At 37.7% G+C, this 26862-nt stretch overlaps 1 protein-coding gene across 1 annotated transcript in view; it reads right to left on the reverse strand.

Moving 5' to 3' along the window:
- Positions 1–26862, reverse strand: part of CEP85L (centrosomal protein 85 like) — a 139006-nt gene that overhangs the window by 23641 nt on the left and 88503 nt on the right. Inside the window, exons 5-8 of the mRNA XM_049899818.1 lie at positions 20950–21067; positions 10646–10825; positions 3917–4069; positions 2498–2652 (exon numbers count right to left, since the gene is read on the reverse strand). Of these exons, the coding sequence (XP_049755775.1) occupies positions 2498–2652; positions 3917–4069; positions 10646–10825; positions 20950–21067 (606 nt within the window). The remainder of the gene's footprint in view (positions 1–2497; positions 2653–3916; positions 4070–10645; positions 10826–20949; positions 21068–26862) is intronic.

Below are 26862 nucleotides of genomic sequence, written 5' to 3' on the forward strand. Positions count from 1 at the left end.
TTTCTACTATGTTTATTACTTGATCTGTTTTTTTACTGTATCCATGGTGCAGAGCTGCATTTAAGCAGCAGAAACAACAAAGTGATGTCTCTCTGGCAAGTTAAGAATAAAAGAATAAAGGGAAAAATACAGGTGCTGGTCTTGAGGAAGGAAGAGTAGTAATATTTGGGTTAAATGGAACATTAGCAATGATGGCCAAAATAAAAACAAAATCAGCAGCAAGAAAACCAGTAATAGTCCTATTTTAGCTTGTAATCATACTCAAGAGTTGTATAGTACTAAAATAAACAGATTTCTTATAATTTAGGTTTTATTATCTTCATTATTTTTTTTTCTTTCAGGCATTATGGCTATGTTGTATTTTTCCTCTCTTCCGAAAAAGAAGAAATGCCATATCTAGATTTTAGACAAAGAACTGACAGTCCTAGATAGTAGAATATGATAACTAACGGTACCAGACAGGTTTTTATGTATTACCAGTATAGTATACTGCTTTTTCAGTCTAAAAGTGAAAAATTATTTCTATTTCGGAATAAGTTTTTTTCAATTTGGTCTTAAGATACTACTTCTATGTATTTATAATATTTCAAGAGATGGATTTTAAAATAATGTGTTAAAAATATTAAAGTTTTCCCTCCTACCTCCCCTACCCCCCCCAAAAAAAAGGGCTGCTATGAAGAGGGGAAAATGTACTTTGTCATGAGAAAGTACACATTTCTTTCATGTGTACATTTTCAGGTTATGAAGCATATTCACTTCGGAAAGTAATAAATCTTTTTAATAGCAGAGGTACCTACTGTTAGTAGGGATTTCACTCACATATTTTAGATTTCATTTCTAATGGAAAACTTCTTATTTCATTTGTAAATCCCAATCATTCTTAAGTATTCATAGAGAACTTAGAAATACTATATAAAAATAAATGTTTCATAGTCACACATACATCTAAAGTTCCTTAGGAACTTAAGGAATATTTTATTACAGAGCTGGGAAAACTGACATTATGAACCCCTCACAAAATCAAGTAACACCAGAGCCACACAATTACTGACAAATTGTAGAAGATCTTCTTTGGCCATTTGTATCTATTTGAAATGAAGAGAAATTTTGGGGGATGAAGTTATTGCAGCTAGTGTCAAGATAAAGTTAAGAAATAGAAAATGGATTCCCAAATGCACTGTACTAAATCTTTCCAAATCAAGAATACTAGGCTTGGTTTTCTCCAAAAACCCAGTAGAAGAAAAAGTGCTAACAGATTTCAAGTTATATTAAACATGTAAAAGCATACAACGGAACAAAACACAAACATCAGAATTATTTTCAAGTTTTTCTAATTTTGTTCATAAAACAACGCAGCTTGAATTTATGATCATAATGCTCTATAAAACAGGACAGATCCATTATCTCCTTTTATTTAATCAATAAAGATGAAAGGAAAAATATATGGTTGAATCAGTGGAGGTCAGGAAGCTGTTTTAAGACTAGAAGATGTAAGATGTGGATTTGTAAAAAGGCGAGTAAAGAGCAATAAAGGAGAAAAATGATGGCAGAGTCAAAAGTATAGTTTTTTTAAATTTAAAACTGAGATTAGGAACACTGAAGACTAAATGGTCCCAGAAAGCAGAGATTTTCTGCATTGAAATCCAAGGAAAAAAAGTAGATCAGGCACATTTAAGACTCTGAAAGTAGCAGTAAAGCAATATCAACATGGAATTATCAGATGGATTTTGATTAAAAGCTGAGAATACAGTGAGTCATATAATTGATATATAAGCACGAACAGTATATTTCTTACATTTAGCTTTTTGTTTTGTTATCTCATTCTTCAGGATAGTTTTATCTATTGATGGTTAATAATCTATTAGTTGGTTTCAGTTTTATAAAAAAGGGAGTATGTGTGCCCATGCACGTAACATAGTTCTTTAGGCTTTTCAGGAATCCAGTTTCGATTTCCAAGTTTAAATACACTAGCTGAAGACATTGATAAATAATATTAACTGTAATTCTAACTATTAATTTAAAAGAGAAGAGTCCCATAAAGCAGGATAAGTGAGAAAATATGAAGGCACATGGCAAAAAGGTTGTATCTGCTACTCATGTAAGGTGCAATCGGTGAATCAATTATTTCTTTGTAATATATTTCATTAAGAAGTGCAGTTTGAGCACTTTTAGGTTTGCTGCCCCTTTTTTGTTCTTTAAATTTTTTACTTATGTTTTGACAAAGCCAAAAGATAAAGGATTTGTGCTAATACTTCCAGTTTTCAATTGGAATACTTTTACTATTTTCATCTAAAACCTCTGGCACGATGTCAACATGCTGCATGCAGATGTCTATTCACAATTGAGACTTCCTGTTTCAATGAAATTACACTTCCGGTTCTTACTACAACTTTAAGAATAATAGAGCCATCGTTAAAAACTATTTTGTATGAAATGCTTTATGGAAAGTACTAATATTTATAAAATCATGTATAAGGATAACTGCAGGTTTTCTTACCTCTGCACTGTGGTTACCAGCTCCTTTTCTTTCTTTTTCTGGTAAATGAGCTGTGTCTCTTTCTCTTGACACTGTTTTTTAATTTCGTCGAGATTTTTCTCCATATCTATCAAAGTCTCTTGCAAATTCTTGTTTTTCTCTTCTAGAACCTGAAGCTAAAGAGAAATTTTTTTAAGTTCATAATATATGGAATGCATTTAAATGTGTTTTTATTAGAAATCCTTTCTTTGTTCTCAAAAATTAATAGATAATGGCTAAAATCATAATATGTTCATTTCATCTTCAACACTTATTAACACTCAATCTCCTTGTATGGAAGGGAGCTGGGAGAATGGAATTATGAAGACAAACAGAATGAAGTCAAGAATTTCTAGAAGACAGAAAAGTAAATGATCTCATGTTTTTTAATCTATACTGGTCTCTGTTCCTGCTGCTGTAACTCCTGTGATCCTTCTTTAGTTCTTTCCTGACTTGAACCCTTTTTCAACTTTTAAATTAATATAAAATAGAGAATGCTATGTACATCTACAGTCTGTAGAATAATGACATTCCATGTGTTAGACCAATGATTCTCAATTAGGAGTGATTTGCCCTCTAAGGGATATTTGGCAATGTCTGTAGACATTTTCTGTTGTGCAGGGAGGGAGGGAAGAGCAGTACTTTTGGCATCTGGCAGGAAGAGGCCAGGAATGCTGCTAAACATCTTACAATACACAGGATGGACTCCCACAACAAAAAAATTATCAGGTACCAAAGGTGAATAGTAGTGAGGTGAAAAAACTCTGGGGTAGAAAGAATTTGGCAAGAAACTGAAGAGGAGGTTTAACAGATTTATAAATAAGGTTAAAAGGGCAGGCCTCACCAGAGTTGGTAGAAAGACTTTGGAAGAGGTTTTATTAAGAAAGGAAAATGATCAGAAGAGGAGTCAGAGGAGTAAATAGAGGTCAAAGATCAAGGTATAAGAAAAAAAATTATGGAAAGATTAAGAAGAATGAAGAAAATCAAGTATCTAGAAAGACAGTCAACAAAAGACCTTGTTGAGCCTTGGCGGAGCCCACAGAATACTGGGAAAGGCTTGTGGGGGTGGGGGGCTGTGGGGCTGTAGGGGTGGGGTCGGCGGTTATCACACTGGTCTAGAAACTACCTTTAAGGTAGAATCTTAAATAAGAGTTACCACATAGGTTCACTGGGAAGATGAGCACATATCAATTGCCAATAAGAAAGATCTATTCATGTTGAGATGAACAAAGTTTCTGATTAAAGTCCTAAAAACAGCAATTAAACACCAAGATTTACTTATAATTAGCCAGATATATAATTAAAAATTTAAATTATAAAAATTCCTAAATTTCTAAAGAGTCAACTTACATATCACAGGTTTTCATGTCATTAAAAGAGGAGCACTTTATTTCATGTTACCTGTAGACTCTGACTCTGCACGTCATCTAGAGTTGGTAGATCAGCCAGATACTTTTCCAAGGTCTCAATTCTTCTCTGCTTTTCTTTGTTTTGTTCAGATTCTTTCTGACATTTCTTTTTCAGGCTACTGATGTATCTATCTCTGGTTTTAAGCTATAGAAAAAGATTAGGCTCTTTAATGGCTTTGAGTCATTAAAAATAAATAAATAACAAAATCAACATTTTGACACTAAGCATCATTCAATGAATTCACCAATAGTTCTAGGTTGTAGTTAAGATGACCGTAAACTTAACTAGGATTTACCTTTTTTCATCACCTCTATGATTCGTACTTCTTCAAAGTCTCCTACCTCTCAAATCAAGAACTTTTGGAGGTTTTTCTTGTTTGCTTGCTTGCTTGCTTGCTTTTACGACTGATAGGATCTTATAAATTGCTGTCAGCTGGGTGGCAGTCACGAGGTAGTTGTTATTACTTACACCTGTGCAAACTGGTCAAGGCTGGTCATACCTTTGTCATTTCAATAACATACTGAACGTGTTGAAATTAAGTGCTGAGTTTAAATGAAGTTTAAAATGTCTTCAAAAACGCTACATTATAATTTAGTCACTGAAACAGAAGTTACTGGATACCCAGAAAGACACAGAAAGAGAGCCTCAGGGTATAGTTTTTTGTTTTTTTTTTTAATCAGTGAAGCAAGTATGTATTCATCTCTGGAGGACTGACTCCAATTCCTTATTGTCTTGCAAAGCTCTATGTAAACGCTTTATTCAAACAGAAAAAGGACAACACCTGCAAGTAATTAAAGCTGATTTGTTTTTGTTACTAACAGATATGCAAAAGGATAACAGATATGCAAAAGGATTGCTTGTGATGTAGTAAGCAATGAAACTAAAGCCAGAACTTAACAAATTCCCTAGGACCAGATGAGGGGCTAGTGAGACCAATCCAGGCCTCAAGCAAGACTACTGTTAAAGCATTGTGTCATAACTAAATTTGCAGCATATTTTCTTTCTAAGACGTACATAAAATAAAGGTGTGTCTTACCACTGATGTTGTCTTAGGATTGATGAGATATGCTAATTTAATACCTACTATAGAACACGATCCCAGTAAATCCCAATTTCTATCGGCTGAATTTCAGATTTTTATTTACTAATTTTCTTACTCTACCACCTAAAATATGACATGTTTAAATTTCATATTTCATATTCAAAGCTCTTTACTACTTAAGATCAATTAAAAACAGTATGTGTACATAAGTAAACCAACCTTGCTTGCTGAAAGTGAAGAGCACTTGAAGCACTTACTAATGAAGATCAAAGACCACAGCCTTCAGTATGGATCACACCTCAACATAAAGAAAACAAAAATCCTCACAACTGGACCAATGAGCAACATCATGATAAATGGAGAAAAGACTGAAGTTGTCAAGGATTTCATTTTACTTGGATCCACAATCAACAGGCATGGAAGCAGCAGTCAAGAAATCAAAAGACGCATTGCACTGGGCACATCTGTTGCAAAGGACCTCTTCAAAGTGTTGAAGAGCAAAGATGTCACTCTGAAGACTAAGGTGAGCCTGACCCAAGCCATGGTATTTTCAATCGCATCATATGCATGTGAAAGCTGGACAATGAATAAGGAAGACCAAAGAAGAGATGACGCCTTTGAATTGTGGTGTTGCCGAAGAATATTGACTATACCATGGACCGCCAAAAGAACGGAAGAAGTGTGGCCAGAATGCTCCTTAGAGGCAAGGATGGCAAGACCGCGTCTTACATACTTTGGACATGTTGTCAGGAAGGATCAGTCCCTGGAGAAGGACATCATGCTTGGCAGAGTACAGAGTCAGCGGAAAAGAGGAAGACCTTCGACGAGGTAGATTGACACAGTGGCTGCAACAATGAGCTCAAGCATAACAACAATTGTAAGGATGGCGCAGGACCAGGCAGTGTTTCGTTCTGTCGTGCATAGGGTAGCTATGAGTCGGAACCGACTCGACGGCACCTAACAACAAGTAAACAAAAAAAAACCAAACCCATTGCTGTCGAGTCTATTCCAACTCCTCCAACTCCATAGGACAAAGTAGAACTACTGGACAGGGATTCTGTAATCTTTATGGAGAGAAACCCTAGTGGCAGTGGTTAAGTGCTCAGCTGCTAACCAAAGGGTTTAGTGGTTAGAAACCACCAGATGTGGGCAGTCTGATTCCAGGAACCACCGACCTTTGAAATAGCAGCTGAATGTTCAACCACTGTACCACCTGGGCTTCTTAGGATCTGTTTATTATCCTGGGTCGGGGCAACATTAGTAAAAGGAAAATCCTATTAATGGGGCTTTCTTAGGAATAAAGGCAAGTATACTCGTGTGACAATTTGACCTGTGATGGATTGGAATGTATAAATTTACTGACTGGTAGTAATCTGAAAGACTATTTAATACAATTAATTCCCTTTTAAAACACGAGGCCCAGAGATCTTTAGTGACTTAACTAAAAGCCATAGAGATAGAGTTGAGATTTAAACCTAGATTGTCTGACTGAAAGCCAACATTCTTTCAATTCTTCCAGACCTCTCATCACCAGGTCTCCTCTCCCGCAGAGCAGCTGGTAGGTTCTAACTGCTGACCTTTTGGTTAGTAGCCGAGCCTGGCGATCTGCTTCCGTAAAGATTACAGCCCAGGAAACCCTACAGGGCAGCTGTGCTCTGTCATATAGGGTTGCTGTGAGTAGTAATCGACACATTACAACTCATTACCAGGTTCCCAGAAGCTCTCTAGCAACCAGCTGTTCCTGGATTTCCCATCATCCAAGCCTGCTCTGGCCTTATAAGGCAAATGACCCTGAAAGTTACAGAAGTGAACAGAAATAATCAGCCGATTTTTACTAAAAAAAAAATGCTCCCTAATTTAGATACGTTTAAGTGTCTGAAATGTAACACAATGATGTCCACAAAAAAGCAGCTATGGAATAGGTTAGGCATCATGTCTCTAAAACACAAAGGTGTCCTACTTTTCCTTTTTCTTTTGGTGGACCAACTGTCTTCTTTGCTGTTATGTCAAGCTTGCTCCCCTTATCCCAAATCTCTGCCAGCACTCTCATATTGGACACCATCTCTGTTATTTGTTGATCACATTATCACTGTGCTTTACGTTTTTTTCAGCGCTGTTCACTGATGAGAAGCTATTTATTTTTGTTTTTTTAACTTCCAAGTTTTCTGTTATTTCAGATTAACAGAGGTTACTGAAGTCTAAACTCCAGTAATTACCTACAAGTAAATGAGGTACCACTAAGAAATCTTCCCTATTGTATTTATAAAAGGTTAAGGTTTTCTTTTCAGGAGGTATTATGCAATACTGAGATCGTTCCTGGAAGGAAACAGGAAGACCATGTTTTAGAAAAGTTTACATTTTTTTCTTCATTTTAAATGCAATTATTGCAATAAAATTATTTAGTGAGAAATTTTTCCACTAAATTTTATATAAATCATTATTATTAGAACCAAAGAATGAGCTGTAGAATTAAACTGTCTTGAATTTTACTCCCAGCTTACTCCCGACAATTATTAGCTATATGAATTCAGACAAGTTATTCAACTTCTCTCAGATTCAGTTACCTCATTTTTAAAATGGGGGTATAATATAGATTTCATGGGGTTTCTCTGAAAAGTAGGATAATAGAGAAAAAGTGTTTAATGCACATTAACACACTGACTCATATAAAAAAGAGCTCAACAAGGGGACTAACAGCTCTATTGTTATTACAATGACATTAAATGTTTTTTCTGCCATAGAATCAGTCTTGATCAGGATTACAGAGGGCAGTACGGAAGGAAACAATGCTATCCAATCTCATGTGTGCCTGTACTCCTGTTTAGTTGAGTCATCATCAATGAGCCGGCTTTTAGTCTCTGCACTCCCTTTAAGAACTCAAGTCATCTCTATGCCCTCTGATACAAACCCTACCCTCTGCATTAACCCCTTCTCAAGTTTCTCTGGTATAGACATTTCCTTTCTTAACTGTCTCGTTCACAGAGAGGATACTGCTATTCTTTTCCAAGAGTAACTGTTATGGGTTGAAATGTGTCTTCCAGAAAGATATGCTGAAGTCTTAACCCCTGTACTTGTGAATGTGACCTTGTTTGGAAAGAAGGTCTTTGAAGATGTTATCCTGAGGTGATATTGGAGTAGGGTGGGTCCTAATCCTATATGACTGGTGTCCTTATAAAAAAGAAAATACACAGAGACAGAAAACTAAAAGCAGATGCCACATGATGCTGCAGCTGCAAGCCAAAGGATACCTGGAGCTATCAGAAACTAGGAGAGAGATACAGAAAAAGGTTTCTTCCTCAAAGCCTTGGAAGAAATCAACATGGTAGATATCCTGATCTTGGAATCTCAGCCTCCAGAAAACTGTGAAAGAGTAAATTTCTGTTCTTATAAAAGCCACCCAGTTTGTAGTGCTTTGTTATGGCAGCCTTAAGAAACCAATACAGTAACTTTGACCTTGATGTCTGTTATCAGCCTTTCCCTATTTCTCTTAGGAGCTTATTCTATCGTGCACCCACTGTGACATCTTTGATCTATTCCTCTTTACTTGTTAAATCCCAAGTCCTTTATTTGGGGCTAACTTGTTCTCCTTTCCTCCCTTTTGTCAAAAATTACTTAAAAGAATTCATTCATTAGTTTATTTAACAGTATGCCAGGCACCACGGCTAGTGCTGCATATGCTATGGTGACACATTCAGATACAGCCCCTGCCTTCACAGAGGTTACAAAGAAATACATACATATATATATATATATGCAAAAAGACAGAAAAATATCAGGAAGTATTTCAGGAAGAGCTGGAGATTGGGAAGAGGCTCATGGGAACTTCCTGGGACGATGGAAATGTTTTGTGTCTTATTTTGAGTGGTAGTTACTGGCAACACTGATCAAATTGAACACCCAAGATCTGTACATTTACTATATAAATTACTTTCAATTTTTTAAAGCAAGTAAAATATATAAAATTACAACAAAAACAACTATAACAGGAGAAGGGATGGGGGTGGGAGTAAGGCAGGCAGGGCAAGAATAGATTCAGACACCAATTAAGAGGCTATTACGAAAGCATTGGTAAGATATGAGCCAAGTTGTCCAAGCTGGTGGTGTTGGACAGATTCTATATATATTTGAGAGTCAAGCTTTCTTAGACTTAGTTAAGTTTCTAACATGAGTAAATGAATATATAGCAAAGAACACTGAAGGAAAGTTTGTCTTCTTTTGTTTGAGACATGCAGGGCAGTCAGAAGGTAGCTTAAGAATGGTATTTTAGATATGAAAAGCTTGAAATACCTTTGAGACATCCAAGCAGGAGAAGCCAAATAGGTAAAAGGTATAACCACTGGACACCAAAAGTTAAAAAAAAATTCAGTAAAATATAAACATATTATTTAAAAAAAAATTATCTGCTGATAATTTTTCACCACAACTTCTTAATTAAGAAGTCTCAGGTTGAGGGAATGTTTTATTTCCTCCAACATCCGTATGACACCACTGAACACTCCTGAGCTCCCTCTGGGTTATGGTGCCGTATAAAGCACGAGAAACACAGAACTAAACCAAGAAAGTTGTATTTAAAGTACTCTCACATCAGCCAAGATAAAGATATCACACAGTTGAAAAAGGTAGAACGCGTAAAATTTTTGTCAGTTTTAGAAGATAAAAATTTAATACACACATACATGTACACACTCACAAAGGTGGTATCAATTGAGTCTCTATCAATAACTCAAAAACCTACTGCAAAAATCATGGTGATTTGTTCTAAGTTCATTTGAATAGAAGGTTCAGTTACTAAAATAGTAAGCTGTGTATATCGAGAAGTCTAAAACCAGTTCTACCACTCAGCAGCTCAAGGATCAGTGCCTCCTTCATTCTCCAGTAAATTAGGGTTAGTATGTATCCCACCTGTGGAAGGCGGAAACATGTCAAGTTGTCAGAGAAGGAAAACTCAATATTTTCCACTACATGAATGATAGAAAAGTGTTAAGACTGCACCCTGTCAAACAGAGAAAACTTGCATTTGAAGTTTTCTGCGTTTGACAGTTCCAGAAAAAAGTTCCGGCTCTTTCAGTTTTCACTGTGTGTGTGTGTGTGTGTGTGTGTGTGTGTGTGTGTGTGTATATATCTAGCACACCTGTGTGCGTGTGTGTATGTATATGTATTTGGCTTTTAGCTACTTACCATGAATCTGGGGTTTTGGCTTAAAGAACTTGAAGTCTTGTGCTCACCAAAGACCAGCTTCATTTCATTTACTAATCTTTCATGCTCAACATGACAAAGAAACAGGGCATGATGGGCCCCAGAAGGAAAAAAAAAAGTTACCAGTGCTGCATCAACCACAAAAAGTCAGTTGTAAGCAAATGACTTAAAAGCATCTCATTATTAGTTAGAAAGATACAATATAATATTGTATAATACTCTATCTTATAGAAAATTATACAATATAATATTGTATAATATTATATTTTATAGAATATTATACAATATTATATCTACAGGGGTATTTTTGTCCCTCGAGAAAATCCTTGGATTTGTGTTGACAGCACAGGTACTTCAAGTTGCTGCAAAACTAATCGTTTCAATAAAAATGTAAAACCTGGTGGCACCTGTCACAGAGTAGGTGAAAAATTATTTGTCAAGGGGATGCTGCTGACCTCATACAACTTCATTAAAATACCTACCTTTTCTTCCAGTTTCCTCTTCTCTTCACTAGATTGGGTTATTCTTTGTTTGAGAAATTCATTGAGCTGTAAAACCTCTTTCTCAGCAGATGCAAGCTTTTGCTCAAGTTCCTCCTGCTGGGAACTGGATACTGACTGTTCTGAAAACGGAGCCTGGAGTGAAGTATTCTTGTATTGTGGCTATTGGAAGGGGAGGGAAAAAAAAAAAGCAGATGAAACTCAAAAAATATGCCTGAACACATGGAAAGAATTTGAAAACGAGGTACAGTGCAGAGAGTTCACGCTTTAGCAACAGACAGACGAACCTGGCTTAAATGCCAGCTCTCCTGCTTATTAGCTATATGATCATGATTAAATAAAATTACTTACCATCCCTAAGCCTCAGTTTTCTTGCCTATAAAACAGAAATAATAAAGCCTATCTTGCTGTGTTTGTTGTGAAAAATGGAGATAAAGTATGTATGGTTCCATTCCATAGCAGGAGCTTAATAAACAGCAACTGTTATTTGATGAAAGGAGGAAGATGAAAGGAAAGACAGAAAATGTGAGAAAGGGATGACAAGAGAGTGCTAGAACAAAAGTGACATAACTAGAAGCAGTGGACATGAAGAACTAGAGCATATTGAGAATGGCTATGGAGACAACCTAAGAAACTATTCTAACAGTCTAGTTGAAAAGGAATGAGCTGAATAAGAACATAGAGAACAGAACTCTGAGAGCAGAACTGAAAGGATTTAATTTCTTTTTTTTTTTTTAAAGATGTGAATGGACAGGAAATATTAAAGATAACCAGGGTTTGAGATTTGGAGTTTCAGTACCAGGGAAGATGATAATATTCTGAGAAGAGGTCACATAGGAGAAAGAAAAAATTTAAGGAGATACACCCACAGTCCCCGGGTTACAAATGAGATCCGTTCCTAAGTGTGTCTCTGTACATAAATCAGAACAGGTACATAAGGCTCTTAAGGGCTCTGGCGATTTATGGCTGCTAGCCAAAAGGTTAGTATAGCTGGAGTTCACCAATCGCTCCTTGGAAGCCCTATGGGGCAGTTCTACTCTGTCCTATATAGGGTTGCTATGAGTTAGAATTGACTCAACAGCAATGGGTTTTTTGGTCTTAAGCGCAAGAAAAAGCTCAAAGCCTTTTCAATGATTCAAAGGCTGCACAAGCACCAAGTGAAGGTGATCGCGATTGCCAGTAGGGGTTGGTTCAATGGTTTCAAAGTGAGAACAAATTTATATAATATTAAAGGGCAAGTACGAGTCTTCTGTAAGTCAGAGGTTCATAACCTAGGGGCTTACAGCACTTAATTACAATTACAGCCTATTGATATTGAGATGCCAGTTAAGCATACAAGTAGAAATGAACACCAGGCAGTTAGAGTGATGGATCTGGAACTCAGGAGAACGGCTGGGTTAGGGAACTGTAAAAGTTAATGCAAGTTGTTTCCACTACAATGCAATATATACATTCCTGAAAAATCTCTGCAAAAATCATACACTGAAATTAATCCAGCTTATGGGAAAAATAAGGACCACTGGTGGCACAAGAGTTAAGCACTCAGCTGCTAACCAAAAAGTTGGCGGTTTGAACCTACCCAGTGGCTCCACAGGAAAAAGACTTGGAGGCATGCTCTTCTAAAGATTGCTGTAAGGTACCACCGAGTGGATTTTCAACTCCTAGAGACCCCATGTGACAAAGTAGAGCTGTACCATTGGGTTTCCTAGGCTGTAATCTCTACAGACTCATAGTGACCCTATAGGACAGAGTAGAACTGCCCCATAGAGTTTCCAAGGAGCACCTTGTGGATTGGAACGGCAGACCTTCTGGTTAGCAGCCATAGCACTTAAACCACTACGCTACCAGGGCAGAGTGGACTTGACTGCAACAGGTTTTGGTTTTTTGGTTTGGAATCTTTACCGAAGCAGATCGTCAGGTCTTTTCTCCCTTGGAACCACTGGGTGGGTTTGAACTGCTAATCTTTTGGTTGGTAGCTGAGTGCTTAACCGTTGCACGACCACGGATTACAACCTAGAGAACCCTATGAGGCAGTTCTACTCTGTCACATGGGGTCACCACGAGTGGCAATCAACTCATCAGCACCTAACAACATGGGAAAAATAGGAGTATGGACAAAATGGACAGTCCACTCAAAATCTATGTAACTTTATAACCAGAGCACTAATGAAAACAGTAAGTGGAGAGATAATGTGGACCTTTTGAAAAGGCAGTCACAGCTGATATTAAAACACAGCGCATTTTTATGCAAATAACATGAGCCTTCTACAAGGTACTTCCATTAGTACGCTGTGCTAATTTTTTACACCCACGTGCAAAAAAAAACAAAACAGCACAGTGGCGCTTATGAAAATACCTCACGGGGGTGGATGGCAAACAAATGCAGAAGGCATGTGTTATTTGTGTAAAAATACAGTACACAGTCAAAATGCTAGTGTCATTTTAATTAAAGCAGGTCTGGTGGTTATTGAGATGACAGAAGGAAGTAGAACTATGGGCCAGAGGGACTGCCCTTCAGGTGATCAAAGGGCAGGACAACCGGCCATGCACTAAGAGCCAGTAAAGCAAGGAGTGTACTTCTTAAGTAAGAGCACCCCAAATGCAGGCATGCTTTTATAATTTTCTTTAAATGCAGCTAAAAGGGCTTCTTGCTGCCAATGCAGTAGGGAAGACAAGGCCTTTTTCTTTGTTGGCCAAAGATGATAATTTTAATTCCACTATTCTAACTCCCCTTGTCTGTAAAAAACAAAAAAACACATATGAACCAATGAGACTTCAAAACTATACTGACGTCATTCTCCTATTTACCAATCGAGTATGAGCAAATATACACTAAGAAATGTTTTGTAGTAAGACAAACTGTAGTTGAAGCTACAGATGAAATTAAGCAGACAGAGGGAAAAGTTTGAAGAATGTTTTTCTACTTTCATTAGGATCTTCTCTGCCTTTAGCTATCCTGTTTGTTGTTGTTAGATGTCATCAAGTTGTTTCCGACTCATAGCAACCCTATGTACAACAGAATGAAACCAGTCCTGCACTATCCTCACAACTGTTGCTGTGTTTGAGCCCACTGCTGCAGTCACTGTGTTAATTCACCTTGCTGAGGGTCTTCTTCTTTTTCAATGACCCTCTGCTTCACCAAGCATGATGTCTTTCTCCAGGGACTAGTCCCTCCTGATAACATGTCCAAAGTACTTGAGACGAAGTCTCACCATCTTTGCTTCTAAACAGCATTTTGGCTGTACTTCTTGCCAGACAGATTTGTTCATTCTTTTGGCAGTCCATTCTTTGCCAACACCATAATTCAAAGGTGTCAATTTTTCATCAGACGTGCTTATCCGATGTCCAGCTTTCACATGCATATGAGGTGAGTGGAAATACCATGGATTGGGTCAGGTGCACCTTAGTCCTCAAACTGACATCTTCTCTGAGTGACAAAAAACCATTTTCTCTCTCTGGAGGGAGTCTTTCTTCTCTTCATTGCTATGACAATTCTCCTAATGTTCTTTCACGAGTTGTGCTTTTCTACTACCTTTTCAAATAATGCCGTTCCCTACCTTTAGTCCTAGATTCCATTTTCTTTTCACTGCACACACTCTCCCTGGAATACCTCATTATGTTTAAAGCTACAACAATTACCCACAAAGACCGAAGACTCCTAAATCTCTTATCAATGGTCCAAGGCCTATTCCCCTGAATATCAGCCTCATTCTTCATCTCAGCCCCAAACGTACAATGCATAAGCTAAACTCATTATTTTTCTTCTCTCCAAACCTGTTCCTGATATAGTAGTCTCTATTCTGGTCAATGACACTATAAACCAATCAGCTGTCCCCAGGTGAAACTAGGCAATCATTCTTGTCACTCCCCTTAAGTCACCAAGTCTAGCCCACTTTACCATGCGTGACAATAGAGATGTTTAATAAATGCTCTTCCTCTCACACTGACCACTGCTGTTTTCACTGAGGCGCTCATTTAACTTCTGGACAATTGACAAAACCTCCTGACTTTCCCGCCTCCAATGCAGTCTATCTTTAGTTCAGTCTTTACTGTGCCATTGACGTAATCGTCTAAAATTCAATCTTCTGCTTTCATGGCAAAGGAGGCAGTTGTTCATGGCGACAATTAGCCATACATTCCTTTGTCTCCTCCTATTCTTGACTCTCCTTATTCCTCTATTGCTCCAGTCGAATAGACACCAATTGTTATACCTTGGGTGGTCGCTTGCAAGCTTTTAAGACTCCAGGAACTACGCAATGAACTAGGGGTTAGGACAGAAGCACTAAACGTGATATTAGGCCAATTAATTGGGATGTCCCATGAAACCATGACCCTAAACTTCCAAACCGAGGAACCAAATCCCATGAAGTTCTGGATGTACACAAGCAGCTTCAGAAGCTGTTCTTTGTTGTTGTTGTTGTTGTATATATCACACATTTGCCAATTCGACTTCTTACAGGTATACAACTCATTGACAGCAATTACATTAATTGGGTGTGCAACCCCTACCCTTACTCAATGAGATCTTCCCATTCCCGTAAACCAAAACTCAGTGCTCCATAAGCAGTAACCCCCCCTTCTCCTCCCCCTGCCCCATACCAAAAAATAAAAAACAAACTCTGACATAACCTTTAAAACTTAAACCTAAAATATCCCCGAAGTCTTCTTAAAACCAAACAATACCCATTGCCATTGAGTTGATTCTGATTCATAGCAACCCTACAGGACACAGTAGAATTGCCCCTTACAGGGTTTCCAAGGAGTGGCTGGTGAATTTGAACTGCTGAGCGTTTGGTTAGCAGCCAATCTCTTAATCACTGTGCCATTAGAGCTTCCAAAACCAAACAACAGTTTAGCTTAATTAGCATAGAAAGTCTGCTTTGTGCACTGAACTCTTGTAAGATCTATCTATATGGCATCAAATTGACAACAGTAACTCAAAAGATTAGATAGGAAACTTAGGGGGAGATGAGTTTATGTTCACGGGGGAGGAGCAATTTGAAAAAGGAGGGTGAGAACAGTTGTACAACTTGAAGAATGTAATCAATGTCACTGAATTGTGTATATGGAAATTGTTGCATTAATGTATGTTCCATTGTGTATATTCTCAACAACAAAAACAAAATAAAATTTTAAAAAATTAATAATCTTAAATCACACTGCTCCTATGCTTAATTATCTTTCACTGCCTCCCTTCTGCCTAACCCTAAAGGTTCCAGGTTTTTTTTTCTTTCCACATGACTCATAATTTCTTTTAGCATATGGCTGCTACTTATCTCTTTAGCCCCTTGCCATTTTACTAGATTAGGTACCCTTCCTTTATGCTACCACAGTAGACCTACTACATCTCCCACACTGCACTCTCCTTTGCCTTTCAAGTCATTTAAACATTTATATACACACACATATATATATAAACACACACATACGTGGTGTTAATAATTACACTACCACAACAGGCATGAACCGGGACTGTCCTAAGCAAACCTGGACAAATACACCCTTGCTTCTCAAACCTTGATACTGCTTGTCCACTGTTTACCTCCTTCTCAACCATCTCTCTTACCACTAACCCTTCTCTCATTTTACACTTCATCCATACAGAACAATTTGTAGTTTCCCAAATGCATAGTTTTGCAAAGGCATTCGCCTGTGTGGATTATAGCAAATCATAGGTAACACTGCAAAGAATGGGAATTCCAGAACACTGAATTGTGCTCATGAGGAACCTGTATATAGACCAAGAGGCAGTTGTTTGAACAGAACAAGGGGATACTAAGTGGTTTAAAATTAGGAAAGGTGTGCATCAGAGTTGTACCCTTTCACGACACTTATTCAATCTGTATGCTGAGCAAATAATCTGAGAAGCTGGACTGCATGAAGAAGAACACGGCATCAGGACTGGAGGAAGACTCATTAACAACCTGCAATATGCAGATGACACAATCTTGCTTGCTGAAAGTGAAGAAGACTTGAAGAACCAGTTTACTGATGAAGAACAAAGACTACAGCCTTCAGTATGGATTACAACTCAACATAATGAAAACAAAAATCCTCACAACTGGACCAATAAGCAACATCATGGTAAGTGGAGAAAAGACTGAAGTTGTCAAGGATTTCATTTTACATGGATCCACAATCAATGACCATGGAAGCAGCAGTCAAGAAATCAAACAACGTATTGCACTGGGCAAATGTACTGCAAAAGACCTCCTTAAAGTGCTAAAAAGCAAAGATGTCACTTAAAGGAATAAGGTGCGCCCCGCTTAAGCCATGGTGTTTTCAATCGACTCATATGCATGAGAAAGTTGGACAATGAATAAGGAAGACTGAAGAAGAATTGATACCTTTGAATCATGGTGTTGGGAGAAGAATACTGAATATACCGTGGACTCCCCCCAGAAGAACGAACAAATCTGTCTTGGAAGAAATGCGGCCAGAATGCTCATTAGAAGCAAGGATGGCAAGACTTCATCTCACATACACTGGAGATGTTATCAGGAAGGACCAGTCTCTGCAGAAGGACATCATGCTGGGTAAAGCAGACAGTCAGCGAAATATAGGAAGACCCTCAAAAAGATGGATTGATATGGTTGTGGCAACAATAGGCTCAAGCATAACAATGACTGTGAGGATGGTCGTCCAGGACTGGGCAGTGTTTCATTCTGTTGTTACACAAGGTTGCTATGAGTAGGAACCGACTCAATGGCTCCTAACAACAACAACAACAAATGCATTACCTCCTCTCTTGACAGACTATCCATTATGCCTGAAACACCTATTCCTCCACACCTTTCACCTGGCTTAATTTTTTTTAGTTCATCAGGTTCCCAGATTAGATTTTCCTTACTGTAGGATGCCTAATCTGACCTCTGGAAGCCTGGTTTATATGTTCTCAGTAGGGGTTCCTTTGGCATTTCATATACAGGCACTCCCAACATACTGCAATTTTGTGTTGTTTGTCAGTGTTGCCCATTAGACTGTATGTTCCTTAAAGACAAAAACAACCTCATTCATGTTTATATTCCTAGTGCCTAAACAATGTCTTAACCATAGTGAACACAAATTATCTTTGGAGGAATGGGTAAATGCATTTTCCTATATGGTCTCCCTCTGGATGTTCTGAGAGATCCATGAAGACAAGAACTGCTCTTCACTTTTGTGGTCCTTACATTTAGCACAGTAGATCTATAATAATTGTTTTGTTGAACAGGTTCATTTGAAAATGTGGAAGTTATTTATACAATACTCATTAGAATCAAAGGGATTTCATAGTAGAAAAAATAGCTGGAGGAAAAATAGGTAAAATGACATTAATAGAAAATACATAACATGGAAAGAAAATAAGAAATGATACATCAATGAAGTTTAAGTGATAAGAATGAACTGTATGTAAGAGTAAACGTTATTTACTTGGGCTTTCCAATGCGCACGTGTATACGGAAAGAAGAAAACTCCCTTTCATCTTGTTAATGACAGGAAAAAAGGGTCCTTCACATTTTGTTTTTTCATGAAGGTCTGTTAACCACAGGTTGGAATTTTGGAACATAACATTAAAAGTACAATCCATTCTTTGGTTCTGCTATTCCTAAACAATATAGGACGTTTTAAATTTTAGGATAAATGTCTGCTTCTTATTTTCTGCCTATGAGACCAAGAGATGTTCACTTCTCAGGTAATCGTAATTTTAATAGTGGTCAAAGTTTTTAACAGGCAAGTGGAAGTTACTTCTCAAGAATATATTTTTCATCTATAAATTCATTTTTAAAATGCTATTTTTATTTCACAAATTAGTTTTATTTGATCTAGAATAAACAGAGTTCTAAAAGTATAATTTTCTTTGACCTACGGAATTACAGTGAACAAGATATGGATCACAAAAATGCACATATACAAAATGCTGTGCATAAAAAATAAAAGCTGTTCATAGATCCTAGGTAAAAACTTCTTTGTTAAAGAAAAATTTTATTATCATATTTCATGTTTCTTCTAACCCTTGCCATGTATCAGCTATTTTTCTCTAATTATAAAAGTTCATCTTTTTACATTTATCATATCCAGGTAGTACTTACGATTTTCCTTGTATTCCCTTTTATGAACAGCCTTTATCTTTTTAAATCAAATTTCTCAACATTATTTCAATTCCCCACATAATTTAAAATCCTTCTAATATTTTTAGTAGCCCCCTTTTCCATAGTCTATCAGATACTTTCACCTGTCCTTGCAGACTGACTTGGAGAGCCCTCTACTGGTTTGTTGTTATGTCAAAGAATGTCTGCTTCAGTTACACATTGTTTTGTATGCTTTTGGTAATATAACAATGATTGCATAACTGAAGTAAAAATTTTATTTAGAATGACGAAGTCACAAGAGGAAATTGAACGGTTCTAAAACTATCGTCAGAGCAAATTATACTACCTGTATAGCATAGAAATACCAGATTCAAATAACTGTACACTATTAATTTTTGTATTTTGTATGGCTTTGTAATCATGTGATAGAAATTCATAAATGAGACCATATAGTAACGAAGTACTTTGATGTATTACTAACTAAAGTATAAAAAGACAAGATGGAATCTCTATGTCCAATACCTCTCAGGTAAGTTTGATAGTTATTTGGTCTCACAATATTTCCTTATTTTTAAAACACAGATATCAATACTTTTAGTATTTATAAGCAACACATCTGAAGATATAACAAAGGAAAATATTCTACATAGAATGATTTTTTTTTTAATTATAGAAATAAAGACCTTAATGAGGAGGACAAAAAGCTTTTTTTTCACAAATGTAAGTATATTCTATAATGAAGTTACCAGTCTTTCTTTATTCTCAATAAAAATGGCAATAGTTATTTTATTTTTTTGAAAATAAACAAGCCAAATGTAAAGTTCATATAGAAAAGCATACAGAACAAATTTTAAGGAAAACTTTTAAAACGAAGAGTAATAACTGGGGAAACCAGCCCTTCCAGCCATATAAATTCTGTTACAAGGCCTCACAGACCCTGTGTCTGTGTTCCCATTAGACTGTACACTCCTTTGAGGGCAAAATCAACCTCATTCACATTTATGTTTAGGGCCTAGACACTACCTTACCCAGGGTGAACACAAATAATTTTCAAAGGAATAGATAAATTTGTTTTCCCATTAGTCTCCCTCAGTAAGTTCTGAGATTCACGAAGACAGGAGTTGTTCTTCATTTTTGTGGCCCCAGCATTTAACACTGTGTATATTTAATTTCTGTTTTGTTGAATGGACTCATTTACAAAATACTCAATAGAATCAAAGGGATTTGGTGGTTGAAAAAAACTGTTAAAGGGAAAAGAAATGGATAGAATAATGTAACTAGGAAGAAGTATCAGTAAGCAAAAACAATAAAACCTAACAGAAAAAAATAGGAAAGGCTATGAAAAGATAATTCACAGAAGAAGAAATATGAATGAGTCTTAAATTTATAAAAAGAAGTTCAACATCACTCTTAAGAGAAATACATACTAAAATTACATGGAGATAACTCCTCACCCTCCACACATACGTAAAACTATCAAAAGGATAAAAATTCCAAAGTCTGATAGCATACTCTGGCTATTGATAGTATGGCTGGAAGTGGGAAGAGGAGAGGAGGAAGTCTTATACAAGGCTGGCAGGAGCTAGAAGTTGGAACAAGTTCTCCTGGACAATATTTGACAATATGAATAAAAACTGCAAACTCATACAATACCTAGAAATTTCACTTCTGTGAATTTAACTTAGGAAAATATTTGCATATGAGCAAAACAACTTATAAAAGGTTATTCTTCAGAGCATTATTTATAACAGCCCCAAACTGCAAATAATCCAGGTTTTGACGAGTAGAGGGCAGGTTAAATAAGGTGTTCTGTCTCTATACAATGGAATGCAATGCGGCTGTAAAAGCAAATGAAAGGGATGCTATCCATGGGATGATATGGAAATAATCACTCTATTTGATATAATAAAAAGGAAAAAGCTAAGGTACAGGATAATGTATATATTCTGATACTTTTTGTGAAGGAGGATAAAATACATGCTTGTGATATGCATAAACTCTAGAAGGATACAATAGAAACTAACAACAGAAGTTGTCTGGTGTGAACTGGACAGATGTAACACAATAGTCAGACACTTCTTACTATACACATAAATATGAACCATGTGAATGAATTATTAATTCAAAAACTTAATTAAAAATTTCCTAATCTTACAATTATCAGAACATGCTTTCTTCTTAGAACAATAATTACAAAATCATCTGTAGTCTTACCTGCAAACTAGCCACGTAAGAATCCTCACAATTTACATAATGTCCTAACATGGCATGTTGTGCCCGTAATTCATTATCTCTTATCTTCTCATGTAGGTGGGTTATTTGTTGCTTCTGCCTGCAAAACATAAATTGAAGTCACATTATAAAGAATAGTCTTTTCTGACAGTCTCCTATTTAAATGTGTTGAGATAATAGCTGAAATAAGAACTTTCAGTATTCTAATAATTTGATGTAACAGATAAAAAGTATTACCGATCTTAAAGGAATGATAGTAAGGGATTTTTTTAAAAACCACACTACCACAATACAGGTGGGATACAGTGAGATTTTATTTATGTTGTCGAATACCTATATATAAAATTAAATATAATATTAAATCATATATAATATTAAAAAAAAAAAAACCACTGCCGTCAAGTCGATTCCGACTCATAGCGACCCTATAGCACAGAGTAGAACTGCACCATAGATATATAATATAGCCTTCTTTCAAAGTTTTCTTAGAATCTAACAAAATCATGGTGTGTTTTCTTCTTATTGTCTAACCTATAATAAATGTTATGCCCTCATTCTGGAGTGGCTTTACCTTAAAATCATTATTTCCATTCATCCAAATTCTGTTCAACACTTAGTGTCAAGTGAAGCTGTTAAGAATCTCACCATCAGAGGTGGATGATATTTTATAAAGATCATCTAGCCCAACTGCAATCCTATGCCTGCAAATTCCTGACAACATACTATTATTTTTCTTGCTTGCTTTGTTATCTGTCTCCCCCATGAGAATATAAGCTCAATGAGGGCAATACTTTGTTCACTACTATGTCCCTGGGACTTAAGAAGTGACTGATATATGCTAGACACTAAACTAATAGGCACTGAATAAACGAATTAGCTATTTCCTTGTAACGGAACTGACAGCTCTGTTATATGTTAAATGCTCAGTTATGTAGAGGCCTATTCTGCTCTAGCCATTTATTTCCCTTAAAGAATAGCTTTTTTATTTTTTAAATAAAAATGACTCTGAGTAGCACAAAGTTTTTGTAGTCTGCAACATATACCCTAGCTTATTCCAAAAGTTACTCTGTAAACAATTTTGAGAAACATCAAGCTATCTGTCTCCCCCACATTTCTCCTACAGAGTCAGTATGAGTCGGAATCCACTTGACTCTAACGGGTTTGGTTTAGTTTTTGATTTCTCCTTATTATTCTTTAAAGGCCCTCTCCCCCTCACAATTTTATTATGAGTACTGTCATTAATTTTTTTCAGATTGGAAATAATATATGTAAAGCTCTTAGCATGATGCCTGGCATATAACTGTTTTCAAATATATGAAGATACATATTGCAATGGTTAAGGTTGTGTCTCATACTCAGCTGGGCCATGATTCTCAGTGGTTTGGCAGTTATGATGTATTCTGGCAGGTATGTAATGATGTAATCAACTCCATGATAAGATCTATTATGAGCAGCCAATAAGCGGAAAGGGAGCTTCCTTGGGGGTGTGGCCTGCCTCCAGTATATAAATGGATGTTCCAGCTAGGCTCTTGCTCTGAATCCTACGTCTGGCTAGTCATCATCTCACCTCCAGTTCCTGGGACTTGAGCTAGCAGCTTACCTGCTGATCTTGGGATTCCTCAGCCTCTGTAGCCTGTGAGTCAGTGGCCTGCCATCTGACCTGCTGAAGCTACAGAAGTCAGGAGAAGCCACCAGCCTGACGCCTCACCCATGGACTTTGGACTTACCAGCCTCTACAACCACATGAGTCATTTCCTTGATATATATCCCTCTGTCTCTCTAAGTCAAGTGGTTAAGTGCTATGGCTGTTAACCAAGAGGTTTGCAGTTCAAATCTACCAGGCACTCCTTGAAAACTCTACAGGGCAGTTCTACCCTGTCCTGTGGGGTCGCTATGAGTCAGAATCAACTCGATGGCAGTGGGTTTTATTTTTTGTTCTCTCTAAGTAAATACACCCACTGCCGTCGAGTCAATTCCGACATATGTATATATATGTTTGTATACACACACACTTCACTGGTTTTGCTTCTCTAGAGAACCCAGCCTAAGACATTTGGTACTGAGAGTGGTTCTAGAGAAACAAAAGTCTGGTTAGTCTTAAACATGGGAATGATTCTGCTTCCAGTAGCAAAGAGGGCACTGCTAATCCACAGCATGAAGTGGCAATAGAAATAAGCAAAATATCACCACCGACAGATCGAGTATTGGTGAGAGGAGAGGCTCTGGGTGATTGCATACTTGATACTTTTTTACAATTTTATCATAATGAGAAATGTAAGGAAGCTGGTTGGTTCTACTTTCGGTGGACAAAGTGGTGAAGAAAGAGATGATCTCAGGGATTCACAGTCACAGCTCAAGTGCTACATAAACAACATCAAAACTGTCACTTGTTCCCTGAAAGCCATTTTCTTGTAGTGACAACTGATATTGCCCAAAACCAAACAAAGAGTCTTATTGGAAGAGTAGCTGAATTACAACGCCAATTGAATTCCTAACCTCAAATGGTGTGTGAAGTTAATGGGAGAGCACTGATTGGGAAGAAATGGAATCCTCAAACTTGGGATGGGGGCATATGGGCAGATAATCAGGAAGCTGGGGACACTAAGCCCCTAAATTCCACTGAATCACTGCTGTGAATAGAACCAGGCCTCTCACACCCAACTGAAGAGAATACTCCATCTCTGTCTTCTAAGTCACCCTCCACAGTAAAGCCATTATCCCGTCTATCCCCATCTAATGACATTAATCCAGCTGTGTCTGAAGAGCCTTTGTCTGAGTCATCCCATGGGGAGGCAACTAAGTCATTGCCTGGAGCATAGTCTGAGGCAGATGCCTTACAAGAGATCATTGAATGTACTTAGAATACACCCATACCATCCATTTTTGCTTCTAGACCTATAACTAGACTTAAGTTCCAACAAGCCCCAAAAGGTAAAATACAAAGTATGACCCTGGAGAAGGTATGCTACATTCTAAAAGAACTGCTTGACTTTTATAATAAGTACAAACAGAAACTTGGGGAATATGTGTGAGAATAGCTATTAAGGGTGTAGGATAATGATGTAAGGAACAATGTTGGATCAGTCTCAGTTCATTGCTATGGGTCCACTAAACACAGATTCTTCATTCAATGTTTCAGCTCAAGAAACTACGAAACGATCTAAGAGTTTATTTGGTTGGTTCACTGAAGCATGGATTATGCAGTAGCCCAAACTAAATCAAATTGAAGTACCAGACCTGCCTTGGTATACTGTAGAAGAAGGTATCCAAAGGCTTAGGACTTATCAGGTTAGACCTGCAGACCCACATATGGAGTATCCAGAGGGCATACCTTTTACCACAACAGTGAGAAAGAAATTTTTGAAGGGAGTCCCAACATCCTTGAAGACTGCTGTGATTGCTATTTTATGTAAGTCAGATTTGACAGTGGGAACTGTTCTAACTGAATTAAGACATCCAACTACAATGGGGCTGATTGGACCCCATGGTGATAGGGGCCAAGTGGCACCACTCAACTGAGAAAGGCAAGGTAGGCATGGTGACCATAATGGACAGTGGAGTCAAGGCAGTAACCAGAATAGTCTGATTCATACGGACTTTGGCATTGGCTACTTAGTCATGGTGTTCCTGATAGGGAAAAAGATGGGAAATCTACTAAATATTTACTTGATCTGTACAAGCGGAAGAATTCTGTGGCAAGTGAATGGGAATCCAACTTGAATCACCAGAATAAAGAGTCGCAGCCCCTGCAATCAATTCCAGGCTTGAGCCAGTTAACAGACCCACAACCACTTGAATGAAGGGGAGGCCAGGTGCATTTGAGGAAGGACTCCACTGCACTTCCAAAAATTTATACTGTTAATCTTTCTCCCAGCCTTCCCGAAAGGATCTACTGCCTTTTACAAGAGCGGTTATTCACCAGGGAAAAAGAAATACTCGGCCTTTTTGGGGATTACTAGACACTGGTTCTGAAGTGACACTAATTCCAGAAGACCCAAAATGTCACTGTGGTCCACCAGTCACAGTGCGGGAATATTGGGGTGAGGTTATTAATGGAGTCTTAGCTCAAGTCTGTCTCACAGTGGGCCCCCAAACCCATCCTATAGTGATTTCCCCAGTTCCAGAATGCATAATTGGCATATACATACTCAGCAACTGGCAGAACCCCCACACTGGAACCCTGACATGTGGAGTAAGGTCTATTATGACAGGAAGGGCTAAGTGGAAGCCATAAGAACTATCACTACCTAGGAAAATAGTAAACCAAAAGCAATATCACATTCCTGAAGGGACTGCAGAGATTACCACCACCACCAAGGACTTGAAGGACTCAGGGTTGCTGATTCCCACCACATTCCCATTCAACTCGTCTATTTGACCTGTGCAAAAAACAGACGGATCTTGGAGAAGGACAGTGGATTATTGAAAACTAACAAAGTGGTAACTCCAATTGTTGCTGCTGTTACAGATATGGTTTCATTGCTTGAACAAATTAGTACATCTCTCAGTATCTGGTATATAGCTACTGATCCGGCTGATGCCTTTTTCTCCATATGTGTTTTGAAGGACCACCAGAAGCAGTTTGCCATCAGCTGGCAAGGCCAGCAATATACCTTTACTGTCCTACCTGAGAAGTATATCAACTCTCCAGCCCTATGCTACAATTTAGTCTGCAGGGACCTTGGGCGCCTCTCCTTTCCACAAGATGTGACATTGGTCTATCACACTGATGACATCATGTTGACTGGACCTAGTAAATAAGAAGTACAAACGGTTGTGGACTTATTGGTAAACATTTGCATGATGCTGTTGTTGTTAAGTACTGTCTAGTTGGTTTCAACTCATAGCAAGCCTATGCACCACAGAACAAAACACTGCCCGGTGCTGTGCCATCCTTACAACCATTGTTATGCCTGAGCCCAATGTTGCTGCCACTGTGTCAATCCATCTTGTTGAGGGTCTTCCTCTTTCTTTGCTGACCCTCTACTTTACCAAGCATGATGTCCTTCTCCAGGGACTGAACCCTCCTGACAACGTGTCCAAAGTATGCAAGACGCAGTCTCGCCATCCTTGCTTCTAAGGAGCATTCTGGCTGTACTTCTTCCAAGACAGATTTGTTCCTTCTTTTGCCAGTTCGTGGCATATTCAATATTCTTCACCAACGCCACAATTCAAAGGAGTCAATTCTTCTTTGGTGTTCCTTATTCATTGTCCAGCTTTCACATGCATATGATGTGATTGAAAATACCATGGCTTGGGGAAGGTGCACCTTAGTCTTCAAGGTGACATCTTTGCTTTTCAAACTTTAAAGAGGTCCTTTACAGCACATTTGCCCAATGCAATGCGTCTTTTGACTTCTTGACTGCTGCTTCCATGGGTGCTGATTGTGGATCCAAGTAAAATGAAATCCTAGACAACTTCAATCTTTTCTCCATTTATCATGATGTTGCTTATCGGTCCAGTTGTAAAGGTTTTTGTTTTCTATGTTGAGGTGTAATCCATACTGAAGGCTGTAGTCTTTGATCTTCATTAGTAAGTGCTTCAAGTCCTCTTCACTTTCAGCAAGCAAGGTTGTATCATCTGCATAATGCAGGTTGTTAATGAGTCTTCCTCCAATCCTGATGCTGTATTCTTCTTATAGTACAGCTTCTCGGGTTATTTGCTCAGCATACAGATTGAATAGGTTTGGTGAAAGGATACAACCCTTCATGCACACCTTTCCTGACTTGAAACCACACACTATGCCCTTGTTCTGTCTGAACGACTGCCTCTTAATCTATGTACAGGTTCCTCATGAGCACAATTAAGTGTTCTGAAATTCCCATTCTTTGCAATGTTATCCATAATTTGTTATGATCCATAAAGTCGAATGCCTCTGCAGAGTCCATAAAACAT

This window comes from Elephas maximus, chromosome 1, assembly GCF_024166365.1.
Source record: "Elephas maximus indicus isolate mEleMax1 chromosome 1, mEleMax1 primary haplotype, whole genome shotgun sequence".
NCBI lineage: Eukaryota > Metazoa > Chordata > Mammalia > Proboscidea > Elephantidae > Elephas > Elephas maximus.